The sequence below is a fragment of the Nesoenas mayeri genome, assembly GCF_963082525.1.
Source record: "Nesoenas mayeri genome assembly, chromosome: 1".
NCBI lineage: Eukaryota > Metazoa > Chordata > Aves > Columbiformes > Columbidae > Nesoenas > Nesoenas mayeri.
The window spans coordinates 198,167,909-198,188,790 of NC_137541.1; the positions used below are offsets into that span (position 1 = coordinate 198,167,909).

General features: G+C 34.9%; 1 protein-coding gene across 1 annotated transcript in view; it reads right to left on the reverse strand.

Annotated features, from left to right (window-relative positions):
- Positions 1–20,882, reverse strand: part of DYNC2H1 (dynein cytoplasmic 2 heavy chain 1) — a 161,742-nt gene that overhangs the window by 92,478 nt on the left and 48,382 nt on the right. The window contains exons 52-65 of the mRNA XM_080338541.1: positions 20,147–20,289; positions 18,452–18,533; positions 17,111–17,265; positions 15,247–15,384; positions 12,493–12,606; positions 11,075–11,235; positions 10,787–10,910; positions 9,878–9,999; positions 9,110–9,196; positions 7,769–7,899; positions 5,929–6,063; positions 5,295–5,404; positions 3,892–3,990; positions 2,467–2,590 (exon numbers count right to left, since the gene is read on the reverse strand). Of these exons, the coding sequence (XP_080194667.1) occupies positions 2,467–2,590; positions 3,892–3,990; positions 5,295–5,404; positions 5,929–6,063; positions 7,769–7,899; positions 9,110–9,196; positions 9,878–9,999; positions 10,787–10,910; positions 11,075–11,235; positions 12,493–12,606; positions 15,247–15,384; positions 17,111–17,265; positions 18,452–18,533; positions 20,147–20,289 (1,725 nt within the window). The remainder of the gene's footprint in view (positions 1–2,466; positions 2,591–3,891; positions 3,991–5,294; positions 5,405–5,928; positions 6,064–7,768; positions 7,900–9,109; positions 9,197–9,877; positions 10,000–10,786; positions 10,911–11,074; positions 11,236–12,492; positions 12,607–15,246; positions 15,385–17,110; positions 17,266–18,451; positions 18,534–20,146; positions 20,290–20,882) is intronic.

Genomic DNA, 20,882 nt, shown 5'->3' on the forward strand with positions numbered 1-20,882 from the left:
ATTTATTTATAAATTCTTCAGAAAGAAAAATAAATATTAAAAATCTAAAGGTAACAACCTATCCTGCATTGTTAGGCAAAAAAATGCAATAACATAGCACTAGTGCAAGAAAGTTACATAGTGACAGTATTTACTACACCAGGGTAGTTTAATTATCCTTGCCCAGTACAAAAAGCATAAATAGCAAAAAATGCACTTGAAGTAAAAGTAATACTAATGAAACTTTGAAATCTTCAAACAATGAATAGGAGCCAAAACACCACAGAAGATGCACTGGAGAATCCTCCTGTTGTGTAAGAATCCTGCCATAATTTAAACATATTCATTTACATTTCCACATAGGTATACCAGTCTATCAAAACACACTAGCCATAATTACATATGGGCTAACGAAGATGGTTCAACATTTTCTGAATGGGATCCAAACCCATTAGATTTCATATCTGGATCTGTTACATTTATTTGTAGAAGGTTGACATTGCTGTACAAGAATAATTCAACTAAAATACTACTTTATAGGTTTTAACTGTTATAGAGAATGTCTATGAAACTAAAGGTGCCGGAATATCTAGTCCTTACATTTAACGAAAAATATTCCATTAAGAAATTCCCCCAAAAATTTATATTAGAAATACATTTAATTCAATCACAGTATGAAAGAAAAAACTTATCAAATTTCTGATGTCATGGTTTCAATCTCTGTCTATACTCCTAATATTCTGACATTTTTCAGTATGCCTGTCCCAGAATGAAAATATATGTCTGCCCTCTCACCACCCTGCTTCCACCACAGGTTTCCATTCTAGTGGGGTCAGAAAATAATAGGCTCAAATAATCACTTGACTAGAGTAAGATCTTTTCCTCCTGATACTAAAAAGAAAGGTGAACAGAATTACAAGATGAAAAGTTTCAAAGCAAAAATGTCCTTTCCAGAGAAATTTCTGAGGTGGCATGGTTGGATGCTTCTCTATTTTTAGCACTAGGAGCAGATCAGAAATGCCCTAAGTATAAATCTCTTTGCTAAAACACTGGTAGAGATGAAAATCTCGTACCAATTTTGCTTCTGTGCCAAGGATCAGAATAAATTTTAGGCCTATGCTGTAAAAATGTCAAACAGAAAATGGAAGCTGTACAAGGACAGTATATATATTGCAGTATATATATTCACATTCTACTTAACGTTTCATTCCAAGTAATGAAAAACTGTACAGTAATCACAAGCAAAATAATGCAGAGAGGCCCCCATCTCCACATTTTGACAAAGAGGAGTGAGGGCTTGTGAAGTGAAGTGACTGAAAGGACTCCACTAATGACCAATCCTCCCTTTGCAAGAAACAGTTCCCTAGTTCGGACTTGCACAGACCTGGCATTAACATAGCTCATTAACATGCAGAAGAGGATGCCTGACTGTTAGGAGCAATTTCCATGAATAAACTAGTATATTTTAATTTAATCTTTCTCCACAGTTCTGCAGACACATTCATCTCTTGATTCCTTGAGTAAAATCAGCTAAGATGTCTGTAATACTCTATCTCTACTTTCCAAAGTTCAGCAGAAGCTAGTGAGAAAAAAAAGCTGTAAAGATGTTCCACCCAGCCTCCTACAGATCCCTGAAGTCACCACTTTGGTGGTGTTCTCAGCTTTTACTGCGGCTAAAGAAGCAAGTACATCTATAATGGAAGAATGATTAAAACTAACATTTTCTTTTTACTAAACAGACCATTCCGATAGAGGAGATAAATGCATCTAAGAACTCAACAGCATTCGCATTTATTACTATTACTATTTATCTTTGCTAAAATGTCAATACAATTTTTTCATATAATCCTTTTCAAAGCAAGTAGATACATAGCCATTAAATATAGAGTTACATTATCTCTCCAAAGCAGAGGTACTGTAAAATGTTGGGGTTTTGTTGTTGTCAGTTGGTTGGCTTTTTTAATTTCATTAGTTGAGGAGGCTCCTTTCATTGAATTCCACCATTTTGCTAATATCTAAGACCCCTCCCCCGTTCCGAAGTCACATCAGGCACAGATCTGTGTGCCTTTTCAGTTTCAGACAAATGAAAGAGAAACAGCAATATCAACATTATAAAACTCTGATTTCTAACTGCACGACCAGTTGTGTAATTTCTGGCCTATTTAAGGCCCAAGTTCCTAAGTAAAACTATGTGTTTGAAATTATCACTAGAAATCAATATAAAATTTAAATTGTGAAGTGTTGATAAAAACATTTTATTCTAATTCTAGTAAAAAAAAAAAAAATTAAATACTTTTCAATATTTTTCCACATACTAAACAAGGACATATTTCTAATGTGTTTCATGCCCTGAAGCGTCAGCAGCATGTTAAAGAGGAAAAAACCACACAACGTTCATGTTTTCACAAAAATCAAGTTTTATATGATGTAAAGAGATCTAATCTACAAATCTCTGAGCAAGCATTTGTAAAGATCTTGGTCATTTACCTTGAGCCACAAGATCTTTTCTCAGCAAGGGGTAAAGTACGGGCTCCACTCCATCCATTTCCTGTATAATGAGAGTTTTCCCAAATCTCACTGCCAGCTCAAGAGCAGTTAGAAAGTTGGTGTCCTGGGCAAAGAAGAAAAACAAAGGAATTTAAGTATTAATACTTTTGAATGAGCAGCAAGGCATTATACCAGGAGTCTAAATCTAAAACTCAGCAGTATGGCTGAAAAATTCTAAGCATCATAGGATATTCCAGGGTTTAGCCATTAAGTGTTTAATTTAAGTAAATTTGATCTATTCAGCTACTGACAAACAGGCAACCTGTGTAATATGCCTGGCTCTCCAAGCACTGCACCAGAAGAGAAAACAGGTCTACCACAGGTCTGTCAGGTGCAGTTGGAAGTCCTGGTTTGTCAGCACATCTCCAATATTGTTAGGCAGCTATATCTCAAAACGGAATCAAGACCTAAGGACAGGATTCACACTGATACTGAGATACGTATATGCAGCCTTTTGAGTGTAGGTGTCTATGCACGTGGTGTCTACCACTACAGTCAATGGAGATTCCAGATAATGCAGCAGCAGAACCTAAAAGGTAATCAAGCCAGTCAACTGGCAGGGGAAGCATTAAATTACCCAAAGATATGTATCTAGTACCATCAGAGAGTATCTAAAAGGCCTGCACAGAGCTGGCAGGGATCTCTGGAACACCTACCTCAAGGGTGTCAAATTCATTTTCACCGGAGGCCACATCAGCCTCACGGTTGCCTTCAAAGGGCCGAATGTAATTTTAGGACTGGATAAACGTAACTCCTGCTACATTTATGAGGACCTGATCTACAGTCTGTTGAAGCAATATCTTGAGGCCAGGTGGGGCTCAATAAGGGACTTTTGGTTGGCACTAGATGCCACCTGTGTGCGTGCACCTTAGCCAAGACTCACCACCTTTGTAAACAGTGACATGTAGACAGGTAATCTTGGGTACTGCAATCTCAAACTCAAATCCAGCCCACTATTGCCAATGTAGATAATACAACACAAAAATCATAGGGAAGGAGTGTATATACACTCCTGAAATCCGAGAATACAAAAGACCTCTCTGTTCACAAATCTGTTACTGTCTCCCTCTCAGCAGGAAATACTGATATTCTTGGAGAGGGTGGAACAAAGAGGTAAACTTGTAAAAATACCAGATGTTGACCCTCCAATTTTAAATACTCTGATCTCCACCTTGAGTAAACAGATTTTCAGTACCATGTAAAAATCCTTGTAACCTAGAACTCTGTGAGAAATTACATTCTTCATGGAATCTAACCCCATTTTTAGTGATTGCTATCATACCACTTTAATAACTCTTCTCTAAAGTCTGGAATAGAGCGAGCTCAAGCAGAACAGAATTGTAAGACCAAGAGTAAATACTGCACCTGTTGGTTAATAACTTCCAAACGTGATTCCTTCAAATGTGTCTTCAGCCATTCAGTAGCCCGGAAAGAAGGGTCTATCAAAAATGGGCAAACTTTACTCTAGGGGGTAAAAAAAGAAATAAATATATAGATATATATTTACTGAAATCTATTTTTTTGAATGTAGGCCTTTTTTATTTCCTCAAACTAATAATACAGTCATTTTAAAGTCTTTTCATTAATAAACTGTTTAAAGAAAGAATAACATCCAAATAACAAACTAACTACACAGACCTCAGACTGAAAGACAAGGAAACATAGACAATATCCGAGCATCAAAAGACAATGAACACAAAAGCTTGAGAACTATACTGTAGGTGACTTTGGTAAAATACCATGTCCAACCCCAGTTTTAAAAGGATGCTGAAAAAATCTGTACACAAAGAAAATTATTTGAGCTGAGGGACGGCTTGAAAAAGCTCTTCACACACAGTGAGATTTTTAAGAGTTCAATCTATTCAACTAAGGAAGAAGATGAAAATAAGATTTGATTACAGCGTGTAAGTAGCTTTAAGACTACAAAATTGTATCTATTGGAAGAGCTTTATAATCATACTGAGAAAGGAATAACTAGATCCAATATCAAGAAGATAAAGCAAGATAAATTTAAATTGGAGATAAATTTAAATTGGAGAAAAGGCTGTAACTGATTTGAGAGAATCATCAGTCATCCAAGCAAATTACCTGTGAAAAATGTAGATTATCCTCATGGCATTAAATCTTTGCTTTCTAGCAGGTCTAATAAATGGCTATATTATAACTACAACATTATGTACACAATTGTGCAAATGCATATGTACATTTATTTTTTATATATATATATATATATATGTGATAAAACTGAATAACAAGCATAGCATTACCATTCTTTTCTCAGGTGTTATTACCTACTGGCCTTAAGCGAATGGTATTTTGTATCCTGTATCACAGAGCTAACCTAATGAAATATGAGGCTTTCAAATCTATATGTTTTGGAAAGTATCTGCATATAGCCTTTTCCTTTTTCTGAGAAAAGAAGTATTAGAAATGATACATCAAAGTGAACATATATAGGACATAAGCTTTCACTGATTGTATTAGTGTTAATAATTATTCACACTCTAAGCCTGAATTGACTGATACCAGGTTTTGTCTGTTTGACATCTGGAAGAAAATTTAAAAAGCAAATATGATTTTCTTTAACTGTTTTTTTCCTTTTGCTACAGCATACCCAGAGTTACACAAGTATTTTTTCTTTCTGTGTGTTCTGTGGTGCTAATTAAATAACACAGATGAAATAGTTTAAAATTTCCAGAAAGATGCCCTGTTACTGAAATTTGCAGAAATTGAAACACTCCCAGGACAAGACAAAAATACAAATTTACCTGCAAGATGACAAGAGCATTTTCTATTGAAAGGTCATCTGAAGGTAAACCTTCACTTTTCCAAACTAACTCCTCACTTTCTGCACACAGGAACCGCCGTAAATCGAACTCTGATAAATGAAAGAGTGTGAGTTTGTGCTGGTATTTAGCATCTGCTCAATTTTTAAGCATTTACCACTCTATATATAGTGAAGTCTCAAACAGTGCAAGTCTGTAGATTTCCCTTGTATTTATCATTTTATTGCTTGAACTTATTACTACCTGATGTTATTAAAAATATTTCATGGTGTTATTAACCCACACAGATAAAAATGATTAATGAAAAAGCAGAAGCATTCAGAATGCAGTGGCAAATCTACAACAGTCAATGTGAACACATTCATTCATGTAAACCTTCCTTTTTAAGCAAGGACTCTGGAGCTAAATCTTAAGAATGATAAATACTTGTAATCTCAGTAATAGTAGAATAATCCTGAGAAATAGTCTGTCTGTATACACAAGTATTTATTAAGAAAATATTGCCACTTTGCAGTTGGGAACATCAAGATGATTGAGACTGTTCATTGAACTCACTGGCATTTCTCATTTCCTTACTCACACACAGACATAGACACACACACAGAAACAAAATTACTTTCAAGGCCTGCTGACTTGGTCCATTCATCCAAGCTGGTTTTCCTCTGATCCTCAGGAGCAGCAGAAAGATAGGTAATAAATGCAGCTGCTAACTGAGCTCTTTTAGGCAATGTAGCCAGTTCATCTGTTATCTCTGACACCTTAAAAAAAAAAAAAAAGTACAGAATGTATAGGTCTTTTGCAAATGAAAAGTATTTCTGTATTTCTCTTCAGTTACTAAAAAGTTGGAATTAAATTCTTGAGTTTCAGGTATCCACACCGAGCCAACTCACAGCAACACTTACATCAAAGTATAAGAAAAGTTATTTGTAGCTCAGGCTACAGCATGGACAGATATTTCTGAGAATTTAGCTACTAAAAATCTATGAATGTGATGAACAGTTCACTTTGTCACTTATAAGCAACTGGGTAAATACTGTTAGAGTAAGAAAAACAAGAAAAAATCTGTGACCCTGATCACAGTGACAGTCAACTAGTGAGTAGCATTTACAATATCTATACACATACTAAATACTATCTATGTGCCTATTACACTTTAAAATGTGATTCACTGCAGACTTACATGATAAAATACATTTATCATATATCTTCAGATAATTTATCTGCACTACATCACCTCTGTTTTGAAATGTTCCAGTATTTTGGAGACAAATACAGTGTACCAAACTAATATATAAGACTGCTATAATTGGTTTGAAAGTCACTTTTTTACTTTAATCAAACTGGCATTAAAAAAAAAAGCTGCTGCACAAACAAAATAGCAACTTTTTATTACTTCCTGCTTACCTTAAAGGGCCATAAATACTGGTTTTTCACCGTCTTCAATATGAGTTCTTGACTAACATATCTGCCAGTTTGGTCTATAGCATACCATAAATACTCTGGACTTCCCAAAGACGTGGGTAAGGCACCAGAGTGAAAAACTCCAAAGAATCACTTTCAGAACTGTTTAAAATCTGAGGTTCAAATATACTCAATTCAACAGCAATGAAAAACCTGTAAAGCTACTTTCATAGGAAAATCTTCCATTTCTTTCCATTATGTTGGTCATCTAACCCTAACTTTGGCTCTTCAAAGTGCAGGCATTTAGCCTAACTGAATGTGTAGGCCTTTTACACTATCAATGGAGAGACAGGACCATGTGTCTCAGCAGGGAGATTTTTTCCATTTTAAGATACCCAAGAAAGCTTCGTATTGCTTTCTGGAGGTGACAGCTATTTTCAGCTTGTATATATCTTGAAATTTTCCTTTCTGTTTCAGACTGTGTGTCCAAAGGCTTGCCAGTTTATCCTAAATGTATCATTTGAGTAAAGAAGATAAGCTCACTTTCCCTACTTTAGAAGCAGAAAAGTTTCAAATACCTAAGTGAAGACTTCAAAAGTAACCCAATATTTTGGGTAGGTCTACACTCGCATTTCCAGCATCAATGTCATAAACGAGATATGGTTTAAGACCATGACTGTCTAATGCTTTCCCAAAATCCGTCTCTTTTGACTCTACCTCAACTAGGAGGGTCCAACTGCTGACATATTAATCCATAGTAACAATTACGTTATTATTGTAATTGATAACATGAAAGAATGTTAAATGTTCTATATCAAATACTGGTTTGGGGTTTTTTTTTTACACATTCTGTAGCTATATGATACAGGTAAGGTAACTTGTACAGTGAAGTAAAAGGAAGTTTCAGGAGGAAGAAAAGCTTTTATTTCTAATGAGAAATCAAAGAAACATACATTTAGGAGATATGCAGACAGGCAATAACACACATTTTCCAGGCTGCAAAAATTGCATTTTCAAATTGTCAGCTACAAGATATATTTTGCTAATATATTCACTAACCTGGGTGCTCCATCTTTGGTGTTCCCTATCGAGTTGATTTATCAGCATCTCTGCAGCTTTCAATGTTTCTTGAGCTTTATTTAGTTCTGCTTCAAGTTGTGCTGCTTCTGTTGTTCTACTCTGGAACCTGTAACACAACTACTGTTGGTAATTGCTATCATGAACTACTAAACTTATAAGACAGTTACTTTCAAGGTGGTTGAATTGACTGAATTTGTCATTAACTCTTCCCTTATTGTTCATGAAGAACACAACTATGATTCTTTTTAATACCTTCTGCTTCTAATTGGCAGATGAGCTTGTTACACTTTTAACTAACAACTTTTAGGTAGAGGCACAGTGAGATTTAAAAATACATGTGCAATACACACTATATGTCTGAAAATCATTTCTTCTTCTACTTAAACTGCCTGACTTTATTCTAGTGATTGTGTTAAGTTTTGTTCTGCACCTAGTTGGGATGAAAGCAAGCTCAATGTCAATGCCATACTACACATTTTTAACTTTTTGGTAAATTTAATATACAAATCCTTTAAAGAAGTATATTGCTAATTCACTCTGATGACCCCAGTTCAATGCGCAGTACTCTGTTTCGTAAACCACTATGAAATAAGAAAATGCCCCAAACATCAGGCAAGGTTTCAGTATTATCTTGTAGACAAGAATGACAAGAAGAATTCTCCTTTTTTTTTTTTGCAACATGACTTTTAGTAATATGCATATATGTCAGGTTGTAAAGTACCTCCTATACTACATAATAGAAACATTAAACTAAAAGACTCAGATTACACTGAATTTGGAGAAAGTAGAATGGTTCACCACAGCAATATTTATGCCACTGTGAGTCACGTACTTGATAAGATGCTAAGAAAAAAGGAGATAGCTAACTAGATAACTGTCAGAAAAACGGGCTCTACTAAAAGAAACAGAGCTGCCTTTATTCAAGCTGTAGAAGTCTTTCTTTCAGTAGAAGTCTTGTATGGGAAAGTTTCCCAAGTCCTAAGGAGATATTAAAGTCCTCTTAGATTTAAAAGGCGAGAGACACACTGCTTATCTTTGACATCTACATTGCCCACACTGAAGAATTCCAACACAGTCAGCAGGGGGAAGCAGGTACTTTTAAGAAGCATTTCATCTTATTGATGAGATTAACTATATTCTAACAGCATTTATTTTTTTATCTCCACTGAGTGTAGAGATAGCCTAATGATTGCTACTACTGATGTAAATACCTTGCAGAGCAGGGAGTTATATTTGGTTAGATAAATTTCATTTACTTATACTATAAAAGCATCAATGTTTTTATTTATATCCTGAAATAAACAAACCCAACATACTTATCTTTCAGTTCCGATACTTTTTGACCAACAGAGCTCAGAAGACCTTCTAACTTCCGTTTTCTGTCTTCAGTTTTCTTGAGATTACTACAAAAATGTAACATTTTTTTTAAGACTATGGATCCAAAGGAAAAAAAATAAGTAAATGTAACAGGAAAGTCTTTACATAGAGATAGTTCAGAGATAGCTCTTTCTTGTGATTTATATTAGCAAAAATCTGGTTTTACCCATAAAAGTTTTAACTGCTTCTCATCACATAGCTTTAAAAATGGAAACCAAAGACCTCATTCAAATGTTTTCTTAATGATCAGAACAAATTCTTCCAATACAGACCTGGCAAAACAATGAGCATAGATTTCTCAGGTTATGGATGGTCATAAGACCATTTCATATCTTTTTGATCCTACGGAGAAATTGATTATGCTTGCTACATGACTGCAAAAAGAGGAACTACGCAGCTCATAAAATAGCATGGATTTCACTGACAGAATCCATTTAAGCATATCTGTGATCTGCATTTCTCTCTGACACATTTCAGTTGAGACAGGTAAATTATGACTGGTCAAAAAATATCTAAGGCACAAGTTCCCGGAAAAACAAAATATTGCACCCTTTCTATCTCAGCACGAACATCTTATTACCTATCGATAAGGTACAGTTTCTCATAGCTTTCATTTTTAATAAACTTCAATTCCTCCTTGATGGCTTTAGTTTCACCCACCATCATTGGAATCAAGAACACCTATTTTGTAACAGAGTCTAACTTACGCTTCCAAGCCAGCTTTTTCTTTTTCCAAAGGCTGAATTCGTTCCAGGACATGGGAGTACTGGACATTGGCGGTCACCCAAGCTGCTAATGGAGCGGCGGCAGCACTGGCTCGTTTTGCATTCTGAAAAAGTCAGTAACAGTTACAAGAAAGTCTTTGAAGTATAATGCAGATGAGATAAATATAGGATAAATAACTGCAGCAGATTTATTGGTTATCAACTTAAATAAGACAATTAGCCAGCTCCTCTACTGAACTAATCTTTTAAATTATTACTAAGAGATTATATTGTAGGCCATCAATCTGTGTAAAAAATAATGGGTATCTTTACTACTATGAAGCTTCACTGAAATTATGAAGTATTAAATTAATGCATAATTTATTAGTGTATTCCTTCTTAGGAAAAGACAACTTTCTTTTTAAAAATACTGAACTAGTATTTGAGAATTCCTTTTTGTAGCTACTGCCAAATCAGTTCTCAAATATCACCCATACATTTAATCATTATTAGTTAGTCCTCCTCCTTTTAATTAAGTGCGCCATTAAGATTCTTACTGCTACAAGGAGGCCAGAAGAAAACAGTTAAAGTTCCTTGATCTGAGTTCTAACTTATACCAGTGACAAAATCTCTGAGAACCTGGCTCTGTAATGACTTCTCATCCCACCACTCCCCAGTCACCAACAAAATTTTAACTCTTAGAGGCACTATGCAACAGAGTAATGTCTGCTACAGTTTTGTCTTTATGCTGACAAATTCTGTAAATGGAATTCATCACTTTTTCTCTAATTTAAATTCATTCTAAAAATCACATTGGCAAATCAGACAATCTTTTTTTATTTTTTTTTCCCCTTTTTTTCATCTTCTTCTCTTTTTTCTTTTCTCATTTTATGTAATGGAACTAGAAATTACCTTTGGATCAAAAGATGTTCTGTTTTTAGAAAGAAGTTCTTCAACACTCTCTCGTATTTCTTTTGGAATATTACGGGCATCAAAAGTTGCTATGTCCTCCCTCACTCCTCTTTTGGCCAAGAAACTGTAAAAAGAATTAAATAAATAAATAAATAAGAAAAAAATGTTAAAGAGGTTATTTCCCTATGAAATCAGAGAATTCTGCATGTACTTTATTCCTGTATATAATAGAAAGTTTTTCATAGTCTAGATTACTGTTTAAGTTTAAAGCTTAAATAAAAACCTCACCTCTTCATGCTCACCCATGACGTATCAAAAATCCCCATGAGCCGCAGAACTCCTTCTAGTATGTCTCTGATTATGTCAGGGGGCATCCGTAGTGACCGGATTTCTGACAAAGACTCTGGCTTTATATTTCCAACTGCTAATTTAGCTTCATTAACCAGTGGCTTAAAACATAAAAACACATTAAAAAGTGAATATTGGCATTTCAGTTTTCATACAATTTCTTGTTCTTTTTACATGTTTTATTACCTAAACGACTGCTATTGATGCATATTCATGTGCACAAGTTATTAAAAAATGACATGTGTTGATTAAGTGATAATAAATGTATTTCCATACAAAAGAGCATTTTATAATCCTGACATTCCCTAACTTTTCATTCAGCACTGTAATTCATACACATTGTATAGATAACAGTATCAATCATGTCCATTTGCTCTTTCATTGCCTCAAAGATCATTGGATATAGGTACATTCTAATAAAATCATGATGCCAATTACTATCTATAGGCATGCCTGAGGATATCTTTGTAAAGGTATGTAGAAGCACAGGTCACAAAAGCTTCCTTTTTTCAGCAAGTAAACTAATCCAGACAGTGTTTACCCTTATCAACACAGCAACAAAATGATAAGAAAACAGAAGAAAGTTAAAGATTATCATTAAAGACTGTGCAGACCTTGCACATCCTTCATATTTATCAAAGACCACAGAAAGGGATTTACCCTAATCCCGTAGGTCTATGTCACTTCCAATACAAGGATATGATGCCTTGATATCTATGATATTTAAAAGGAAAAAAAATAAGCTGCTGTACCTTTTCCCTGTTTTTCAGTACAATTTTAAAATTGATAGGATCAAAAATAGAGAATAAAAGCAATGACTGAATACATATACTTCCCAAAAATCTTGATGCTTAACAGCTGTAAGGTCTCCTGAAAAAAGCAGCTTTCTAAAGTACCATTAGGATATCCAGTTTTCAGAATTTAGTAGTAACTGGAAATCTCTCATTAAACTATTTCCATTCAGGTGATAGTGCCAAGCCCTATGACATTATCAGCTTCACCACAGAGGAGTAATGTAGTTCATCTATGTAAGATATTAGTAATGGAAAAACTTTCCATAAAATCTGCAGAACCCAGCTGTAGACCTTGGCAGAATAGAAACAGCAACTGGAGGTAAAATTGGCCTGAAAATTCTTCCCATAATTAACACTTCATAGAACACAAATGCCAAAATGAGAATCTAAATCGGGTGAACAGAATACTGTTTTCTAATCCATAAAATTTTAATATCAAAATAATTGAGAGCAAAATTTAAGAAATGCAGGGATAAATTTTCCAGAACCATTTTCCAGGGCAGGACTTGAGTAAGTAAAATAAAATCAGACTGTGAAATATTACTTTTCCTTATCAGCTCTTACCTGAACCTCTTTTAGTTCATCTTCAATTTTTCTTTTTCTTTCTTCGATTTCTGCAGCCTCTTCTGCTATCCGGTGTTTTATTTTTTCCATTTCTGTTTTTTGCTCACTAGTATTCTATAGAAAAAACCCAACAATACCATTAGTTCTCAAATTTACACAGATTTTACTCCTTTAGGTCTCTCAGTTCTTTTAGTCTTGATTACAATATAATTTGCATAATACCAATTACAATCAAATATCTGAAACTATTTGATACTAGACAGGTTGATTCAAAAATACAGAAGCTTATATTTATGCAACTAAATTATATGGAATAAGCATCTTTTGCTTTTGCTGTGTCTCCTTCCTTTTCATTACCACAGTCAAGATCTGTAACTCTGTTTTTTAGGACCATTAATACTTTTTTCTCCTTGCCCCTGATTTTCCATTCCTTATAAAGATGTCAGTCCTCCTCTAAAAGGACAACAGTGACAGGCTCTGTAACATTCTTTACATTTGAAAGTAATATCTTCCTGCCATTGTCTTCGTAGCTGCTTACATTTCTATTTCTTTCTTGACACCTTCAAAATTCTCCTTTTGTATAATGTTCACAAAAGCAGCAGTTGTGCTGGAAATACAGCCTATTAGCCTAAAACTATTAATATATTATTCACTTGTAAATTTGCACCCTGTAAGGATAGTTATCTTATGTCCTACACATAAATTATAAGCTGTTCGGCTTTACATTTTTTTTTCTGGATTTGTACTTAAACTCTGCCAGGGGAAATTTAGGCTGGATATTAGGAAGAAATTCTTTACAGAGAGAGTGGTCAGGCATTGGAATGGCCTGCCCAGGGAGGTGATGGACTCGCTGTCCTCGGAGGTTTTTAAAGTGAGATTGGATATGGCACTTAGTGCCATGATCTAGTAAACAGACTAGAGTTGGACCAAGGGTTGGACTCAATGATCTCCGAGGTCTTTTCCAACCCAGTCGATTCTGTGATTCTGTACTGTGCCTACCATAGAGCAGACAGTAGATATTAGCTATCTCCAGGACTCCTAGCACTTCAGTACAACAACAAATACTTAATATATAAAATTACAATAAAAAAGAGCTTACATACCCTGAAGTCAAAAAAAAACCCAAACAAAACAGGGACTTTCAATACCAGTTACAAAACAAACAACTGAGGATAAATGCATAAAATAAAAGACTAATAGTCTAGGCTCAGTTCACCTAAAAGATACCAAAGCCCAGAGTTTACATTTTTATATATTTTCCAGTATATAACACATTACTGTAACCAGCAACTGTCAAACTTGCAGCAGCAGGTAACAGATGTGTATAAGCAGAGAAAACCCTAAGATTAATAATAATCTTTCTGAACATTTAACCCAAGCTATAGACCAGCATGTCATTGAAGATTACATTCAAATCCATAAAACATTAACTCCATAAAATTAGCTTAGACATTCCATGCTGATGTACACGTACTGAATGATAGCTCTGAATAAGAAAACCTTAAAACTCAGTTGTAGGTCAAAAGCCTTGCTCCGAAAGAAGATTAAAAGAGTCTGTATGTATTAGAGCTCTCTCTCTTACATAAACTAGAATATTTGAAGTGACATTAAAATGTTAGAGGGCACCTACACTTTATGCTAATCTAAATAATCAGAATTCTGCTGTAAATTTTCTGATGTCAGTGGGCACATCATGTTTTACAGCTTTTGGCCTGTTCTTTGATTTTGTCCTACAGCGTAACATGTGCTACCCACACAACCTGTAACTCTACTGGACAAGAGCAGAGACAGATTTAAAACAGGAAACAGCAAAAACGGCATAATAAATTCTTTGACGCCAGCAGTGAACATTCCAAGCCAATCATCATTATTCAAATTCATGTATAGTAGGCAGACAGAGGCTAAAAGTATTAAAAATTGCTGAGAGAAGTAGACTTATAAAAATGGGAAGAAATTCACTTTGAGGCACTGTGAACCAAATGGTTTGAAAAAGCAGGTGTCTACTGCACACAGAGAACGTCTTTGTCATTGAGCTTCTTTATTTAAGTTGCTTCAGACCCATCAGACTAAGCCAGTGACCAAGCAAACAGTGCAGTAACAGCACATTCGTTACGGCTTTTCCACATTTATGTATTCTGGAAGTATCAGTGTAGAGACCTATTTTCTGCACAATTATTTCATTAAACTGAGAAAACACTACAAAAGAAAATTATGTCCTCAAAGAACAGAAGGTCTACCTCTGAGCTGAAGATAAAAATTCAAGGAGTGATGAACACTGAGGTTTTATTTGCCCTTCTCTGAGGTTAAGATCAGAGGACAGGACCTCACACAATACATACTTTCCAACAGTCCACAATTTAAGTCTTGGTATTTGTTACCTAAAACACTACTACTGCTCAGTATTTTGTTGAAAGTTCCTATCTGTAATAGACATTATAAAATGGATCAGTTTGGATTTATGAAATTCTTGGAAAACTTTCAGACTAAAGCTACAGCAGTAAATACTAGTCAGGTGTGCAATTTGCTCTGACCTCTTCCTACTTAATCAGTACAAATATGATTTAAGTTTTATAATACTCTGTTCCGTTGCAAATTTTTTCAAGCTTCAGGGCTCACTCATTCGCTTAGGCAAATTATTGTAAAATTAACAGGCTTTGTAACCCTTGAAAAGAATACAAAGCACAGGCAGTTCTGGAGACCAAAACCAGAAAAAACATCTCTTTTTTCCAATTTTGATGTGGTTCTATACTACACCTGCATAGATAATGTAATTTCTTGAAGGGCAGCATCAGCCTCATCCTGCTTCGTTTTGAGTAAAATACTTTGTTCTGCAGCTTTTCTGTTCAGTTCATCTACCAGGGCTTTAGCTTCATTCAGCTTTGAAACACCTGCCTATAAAAGTTAATAAAAAACAGTTACTTAGCAACAAATTTTCAACTTCAAGATTTAAATGAAGGTTGGTTACAAATAGTATGCACAGACTAAGAGTGATGTAGACTAATATTCTTAATCTTAAAATTTATGTTACACATTTTCTTGATATTATTTACATTTTCTTAGCATTATTTAACCCAAAAATGAGATTTGTCACTTTTAGATGTGTCACTGTAAGGTCGATTACTACATCAGAAAGCTGAAAACTAAATTCTCAAAATAACAAATCTTTAATGAACAGCGACTAGTACATCTTTGTCTTCTTAATTCACCAGCATTTCAATTAACTGATACTGATTCCATATATCTCCTCTATAAGCAAATCTACAAAAATTAAACAAATTGAAACTAACTAGATTCTCTTTTTACATATTTGTACATAATTTTTACATATTTGTACATGCTCTAAAGAACATACATGTACATAAAATAAAGCCTCAATTAGGCTTAAAATAACTATTTTCTTTATGCCCACATTCTAAATTATTCACTCCATGGTAAACTGATAATAGAATTATTTCAAGATATATTTGGAAAAAAAACTACCTGGAAGATGTTTTGATTTAGGATACACATCTCTAATGTTCATGTAAATTACTACTCTTATTTAACTAGAGCATTTAGCAAGTAAATGAGTGTTTGTCACAAACAAACCACAGCTACTTTCTAAATAAAAAATAACACAATGTCCATCATGATAAATGTAAATCTTCTTAAATTGCTCAGTATAGTGATGGAAAAATATTGGCAGGCAGAATGAAAACAGTATAGAATACAAGGGAAGAAAGCTATTTGGTTTTGACAGATGCTTTAAGAAGGAACAGAGCTTTGCAAGCGTGGTTTCAGAACAGCAGCAAGCGGTAAAGTCGCTGGGAAAAGGAGCTGAAAAGGAAGAGAGAAGAGTAAAGACTAAAGTGATGTGTCCTAAAGAATGATACAGATCTTTCCAGAAATACTCTGGCAGGGGGAGGGAATGAGGTATGACTGGAAAGATAACAAATGGGTTTCAAAAATAAACATATCATGCATACAGAACAGGGGTAAAGCTACATCTGTGAGATAAACTGTATTTAGTCTGCAACTATGTAAAGGTTTGATGTGTGGAAAAGGAATTAGAAATCAATCACAAAGCCCAAAATGAGGGAAAAGCACAACAAAGGGAACCTTGGCCAAAGCTACACAAATGCACCATAAGGTTAAAGAGAACAGCTTGTTGAACTAGAAGGATGTAAGTATCACACAACACAGGAGGTTGTATCTAGAGATACAAAGAAAGGGATGGAATATGGAGCCACATCGGGAAAAATTATACAAGCAGAGGTGAGACTTAAATTGATGGAAGGATGATGGGTTGTTTGTAACATAATTCCAATACATATGAGCGAAAAAATGTAAAGTGCTTTCAAGTACTTTTTACTCTTCCAAGAAAACATACCCAATCTGCTACATCCTTGAGGAAAAAAATGACGAAAAACTAGAAAGCACTCCTCACTCTTTGAGGTATTTGAACAGAGAGGTGAATTAATTCACACCACTCCTCTAGTGAAACCACAGCATGAGCCTATGTCAACAGAGGACACCCCACACAACCACATCAGCAGCTACAGCCCGTCAATACAGAAAGCATTTCCAAATGTGAGTGTATTTGGAAAAGTCGCATGATGAAAATATTTTAAATACATACCTGCAAGTGATTCTGCCTTTTTATCAGCTCTCTTCTTTTACTGTTATTGATGGTACTGTATGTATGAAGGAATGTCATATACCTGCTAGGTGTTGCTCCATACATTTTACATGATTCATGGATTGCCAGAAATGACTTCAGAAAACCAGAATCACCTGTACAACATAATTTATTACGAAGTTAATAATATACTCATTCTTATCTCACATTAAAATAACTAAGGAAGAGCAACAGAATATGGTTTTTGAGGTATGATTTAAGGATATTCAAAATATCACAAAGAATATAATTTTTTCAAAGTACTCTCAGAGAAACACATAATTATATTTCAAATACATATTCCTCAAAAAGAAATATACTAAAATTGTTTCAAACCTGTAAAATATTTCATTGATGTTCAGAAAAGCAGGCAAAATTATTTGCAGATTACTGACGGCTAACCATGAAAGAAAATCTATTTCCACAACAATTAACTTTGAAAGGAAGCCCAAGTGTTTTTGTCTTCTTCCTTGTCACTGATGACAGACAGACTAAAAGGTCTTTCTGAACATTCCAGGTCCTTCACTTTGTTCAATAGAGTTTCTCAAAGGAAGCTAAATGATACTATAAAACAAATGGTATTACCCTACAAAATAAAAAATTGCTAAAATATATCTACATATAAATGAAAGCTTTTAGTACTGAGGCATAGATTAAGTACAATGATCATAGAATCACAGAACCATTTTGGTTGGAAGAGACTCTCTAGATCAAGACTAACTATTAACCTAACTCTGGCACTAAACCATGTCCCTAAAAACATCATCTACACATTATTTAAATACCTCCAGGGATGGTGACTCCACCACTTCCCTGGGCAGCCTGTTCCAATGCCTGACAACCCTTTCTGTGAAGAAATGTTTCCTAATATCCAATCTAAACCTCCCCTGGCGCAACCTGAGGTCATTTCCCCTTGTCCTATCACTTGCTACTTGGGAGAAGAGACCAACACCCTCCATGCTACAACCTCCTTTCAGGTAGTTGTAGACAGTGATAAGGTCTCCCCTCAAGCTTCTTTTCTCCAGGCTGAACACCCCAAGTTCCCTCAACCTCTCCTCATCACACTTGTGCTCCAGGCCCCTCACCAACTTCGTCACCTCCTCTGAACTCTCTCTAGTATTTCAATGTCTTTCTTATCATGAGGGGCCCAAAACGGAACACAGGATTTGAGGTGCAGCCTCACCAGTGCCGAGTACAGTGGCACAATCACTGTCCTAGTCCTGCTGGCCACACTATTCCTTAGAAATGAGTAAGTGTTTAATAATAAGCAATAATAACTAACAGGTACACCTTAAATTTTACCTGAATGTTTTTTCTTAAGTTCCTTATGTGCTTTTCCAGTCTTTTCTTGTTCATCTGAATCACACAGAAGCATTTCAGGTATCTAAAAAAATGAACATGATTTTTTGTATTAAATTTATGAGCAATGAAAATTTGAGTTAAATTAAATAAAAAAAACCTTTAATCTAGTTTTTCATTTGAAAAGACTGGATATGAGGGCTTTATTTAGAATAAGGTATTTAAGGAATTTTTGAGAGCATTAAAAACATTAATTCTGGCTTTGCTTTTACTGATAGCTTCCTGTTGTCACAATCAGAGGAGGTTTTGCTGGCTGTAAGAAAGAGCAACTAACTCTCAGAGGCCTCTTACAATGACACAAATGTCAAAGATGTAAAAAAGATACACAACTCAACAGGAAATCAGGAAGTCTTAAGTACAATGGCAAAAATAAACAAAGTATCTTCAAAAGTTCTGGCATATGACTAAATGATAAAACTGCACTTAAAAACAAACAAAAAAAACCCAAACAAAAATGCAAACAAACAAAAAAACCCCACCCACTATCAAATGACTCCCTACTGAAGTTAAAGTGAAAACACTCTGAAAAACATTTTAACTGGAGGTGGTCCCAAACATTTTTGCTAAGAATAACTGTCAGTACAACCTGACTTTGAAATTGAGACACAATGGCAGGTGAAGAAGCCCCAGTAACCCAGGCAGAAATGGACACTCTTTGCCAGCTGCTCCCATGGTGCTCCTGGAGAGTGACCAACTCCATGGTCCAGATATGAAACCCATCATGGTGAGTCAATGTGAGACACCAGTACAGACCAGACTGCAGGGGTTACTGAATAGGAGGCTTGGGACACATTATGGGATGCAGTGAAAGTATTTCAGATTGCACAAGACTTACTATGGGTTGATGAGGCAGGCACAAGAGTTGGCTGCCAGAGGGCCTAGAAGGTCAAGGCCAACTACCTCAGAGACTGTGGGGTCTAGGAATCGAATGAGACTAAGCTGCGTGTGTCTGTGTGTGCACATGTATATGGATGTGTCTGTGCAGGACGTAATGGGGAGATCCTATATCCAAGGCTACTGGACAGACTGGATGTTTAAGCCCAGTTACTGGCAGCCTTGCCCCTATCAGGGTACTGGATTTGGCAGTCTCTTAACATATAGAAATAATATATATCTTTCTCAAACTTACACTGTGAACATCCTGAAATGAGCAGACTTTGATCCCAGAAAGAACAGACTGACTCCTTTTCATCAAGCAAAACATTTAACGAAGATTCAAGCATAACATAAGGCTTACAGTGCAATCTTAGAGCTATAGCAGCTCATATATATATAGCAAACTTATTGGTAAACTAGCTTTCAGGCATACTAGTAACAGCAAATATCATCAGCATAGTTTACATTAGCATTTGTATTTTGTTCTAAATGTTGTGCTTGATCGGAATCACAGTAATCAGCATTTTGTTCAATTCAGCCCACAGAGAGAACAAAACATAATATTACTGGTAAAATAACAATGCTAATATTATTTAACTGTTCTGTTGAATTTTCTGTCTTTGTATGCACAAATTGATTAAATAAGCACAGTGACAATTATTCTTTCACAACTTAAAATATTTTGGTATTATTCACCAAAGCTCAGTTATTTTCAATGATACTAATTTAAACAAGTAACAGTTTTTAGTTAATGCAATTTACCTTTTTCATACTGCTTTCTGACCAGGTTTCCATCCACAAAACCTGACATTTCTTGTACAGTGCTGGATTACTTTCACAGTTTATTGTGAAATTTAAATTGGTAGGATCCATGATCAAGACAATGTGCAGATTTTGTTGGATCCCTAGGAAAATGCAACATATTAAGTATTTAGTAGATACCAATCTGACTACATGATGGTAGATTTATTGCAAGCACAAATCATTTACTGTCCTTCAAACACTTACCACAAAGTAATTTCTGAAAAAATATGCTATTACACCACAGCACAGTAGGGCAGGAATGTTTATAAAGAGAACTTAAATAAATACATTTAATATCATGGATTCTCATTATGTATATTACAGTGTATTTTCTTAATTTAGAAGAGCTGACAGTATTTAAGTGGATAACACTAGTTCTCATTCCAATCAATATAGACCAACAGAACCACTTAGAAATAGTTCCAAGGCCATTGAGTATGACTATCAATATCTGAATTATTTCAGTCACATTCTTCTATTTATTTGTAAAATATCTGGTCTTCTTGTTGACCTAAGGACGAAACACAAATAATTAAGAAACCTATCTATAAACTTGCTTATGTCTACTCAGAATCCAAAGTGATTTGTTGCTTTAATTAGCAAATGGAAGCAAACTCTATTATTAGATATAAAAGCTAAATAAACCAGAAAATTATGGGGACAAAAGCTTCCTTCTTTCCAATTACTTTCAACA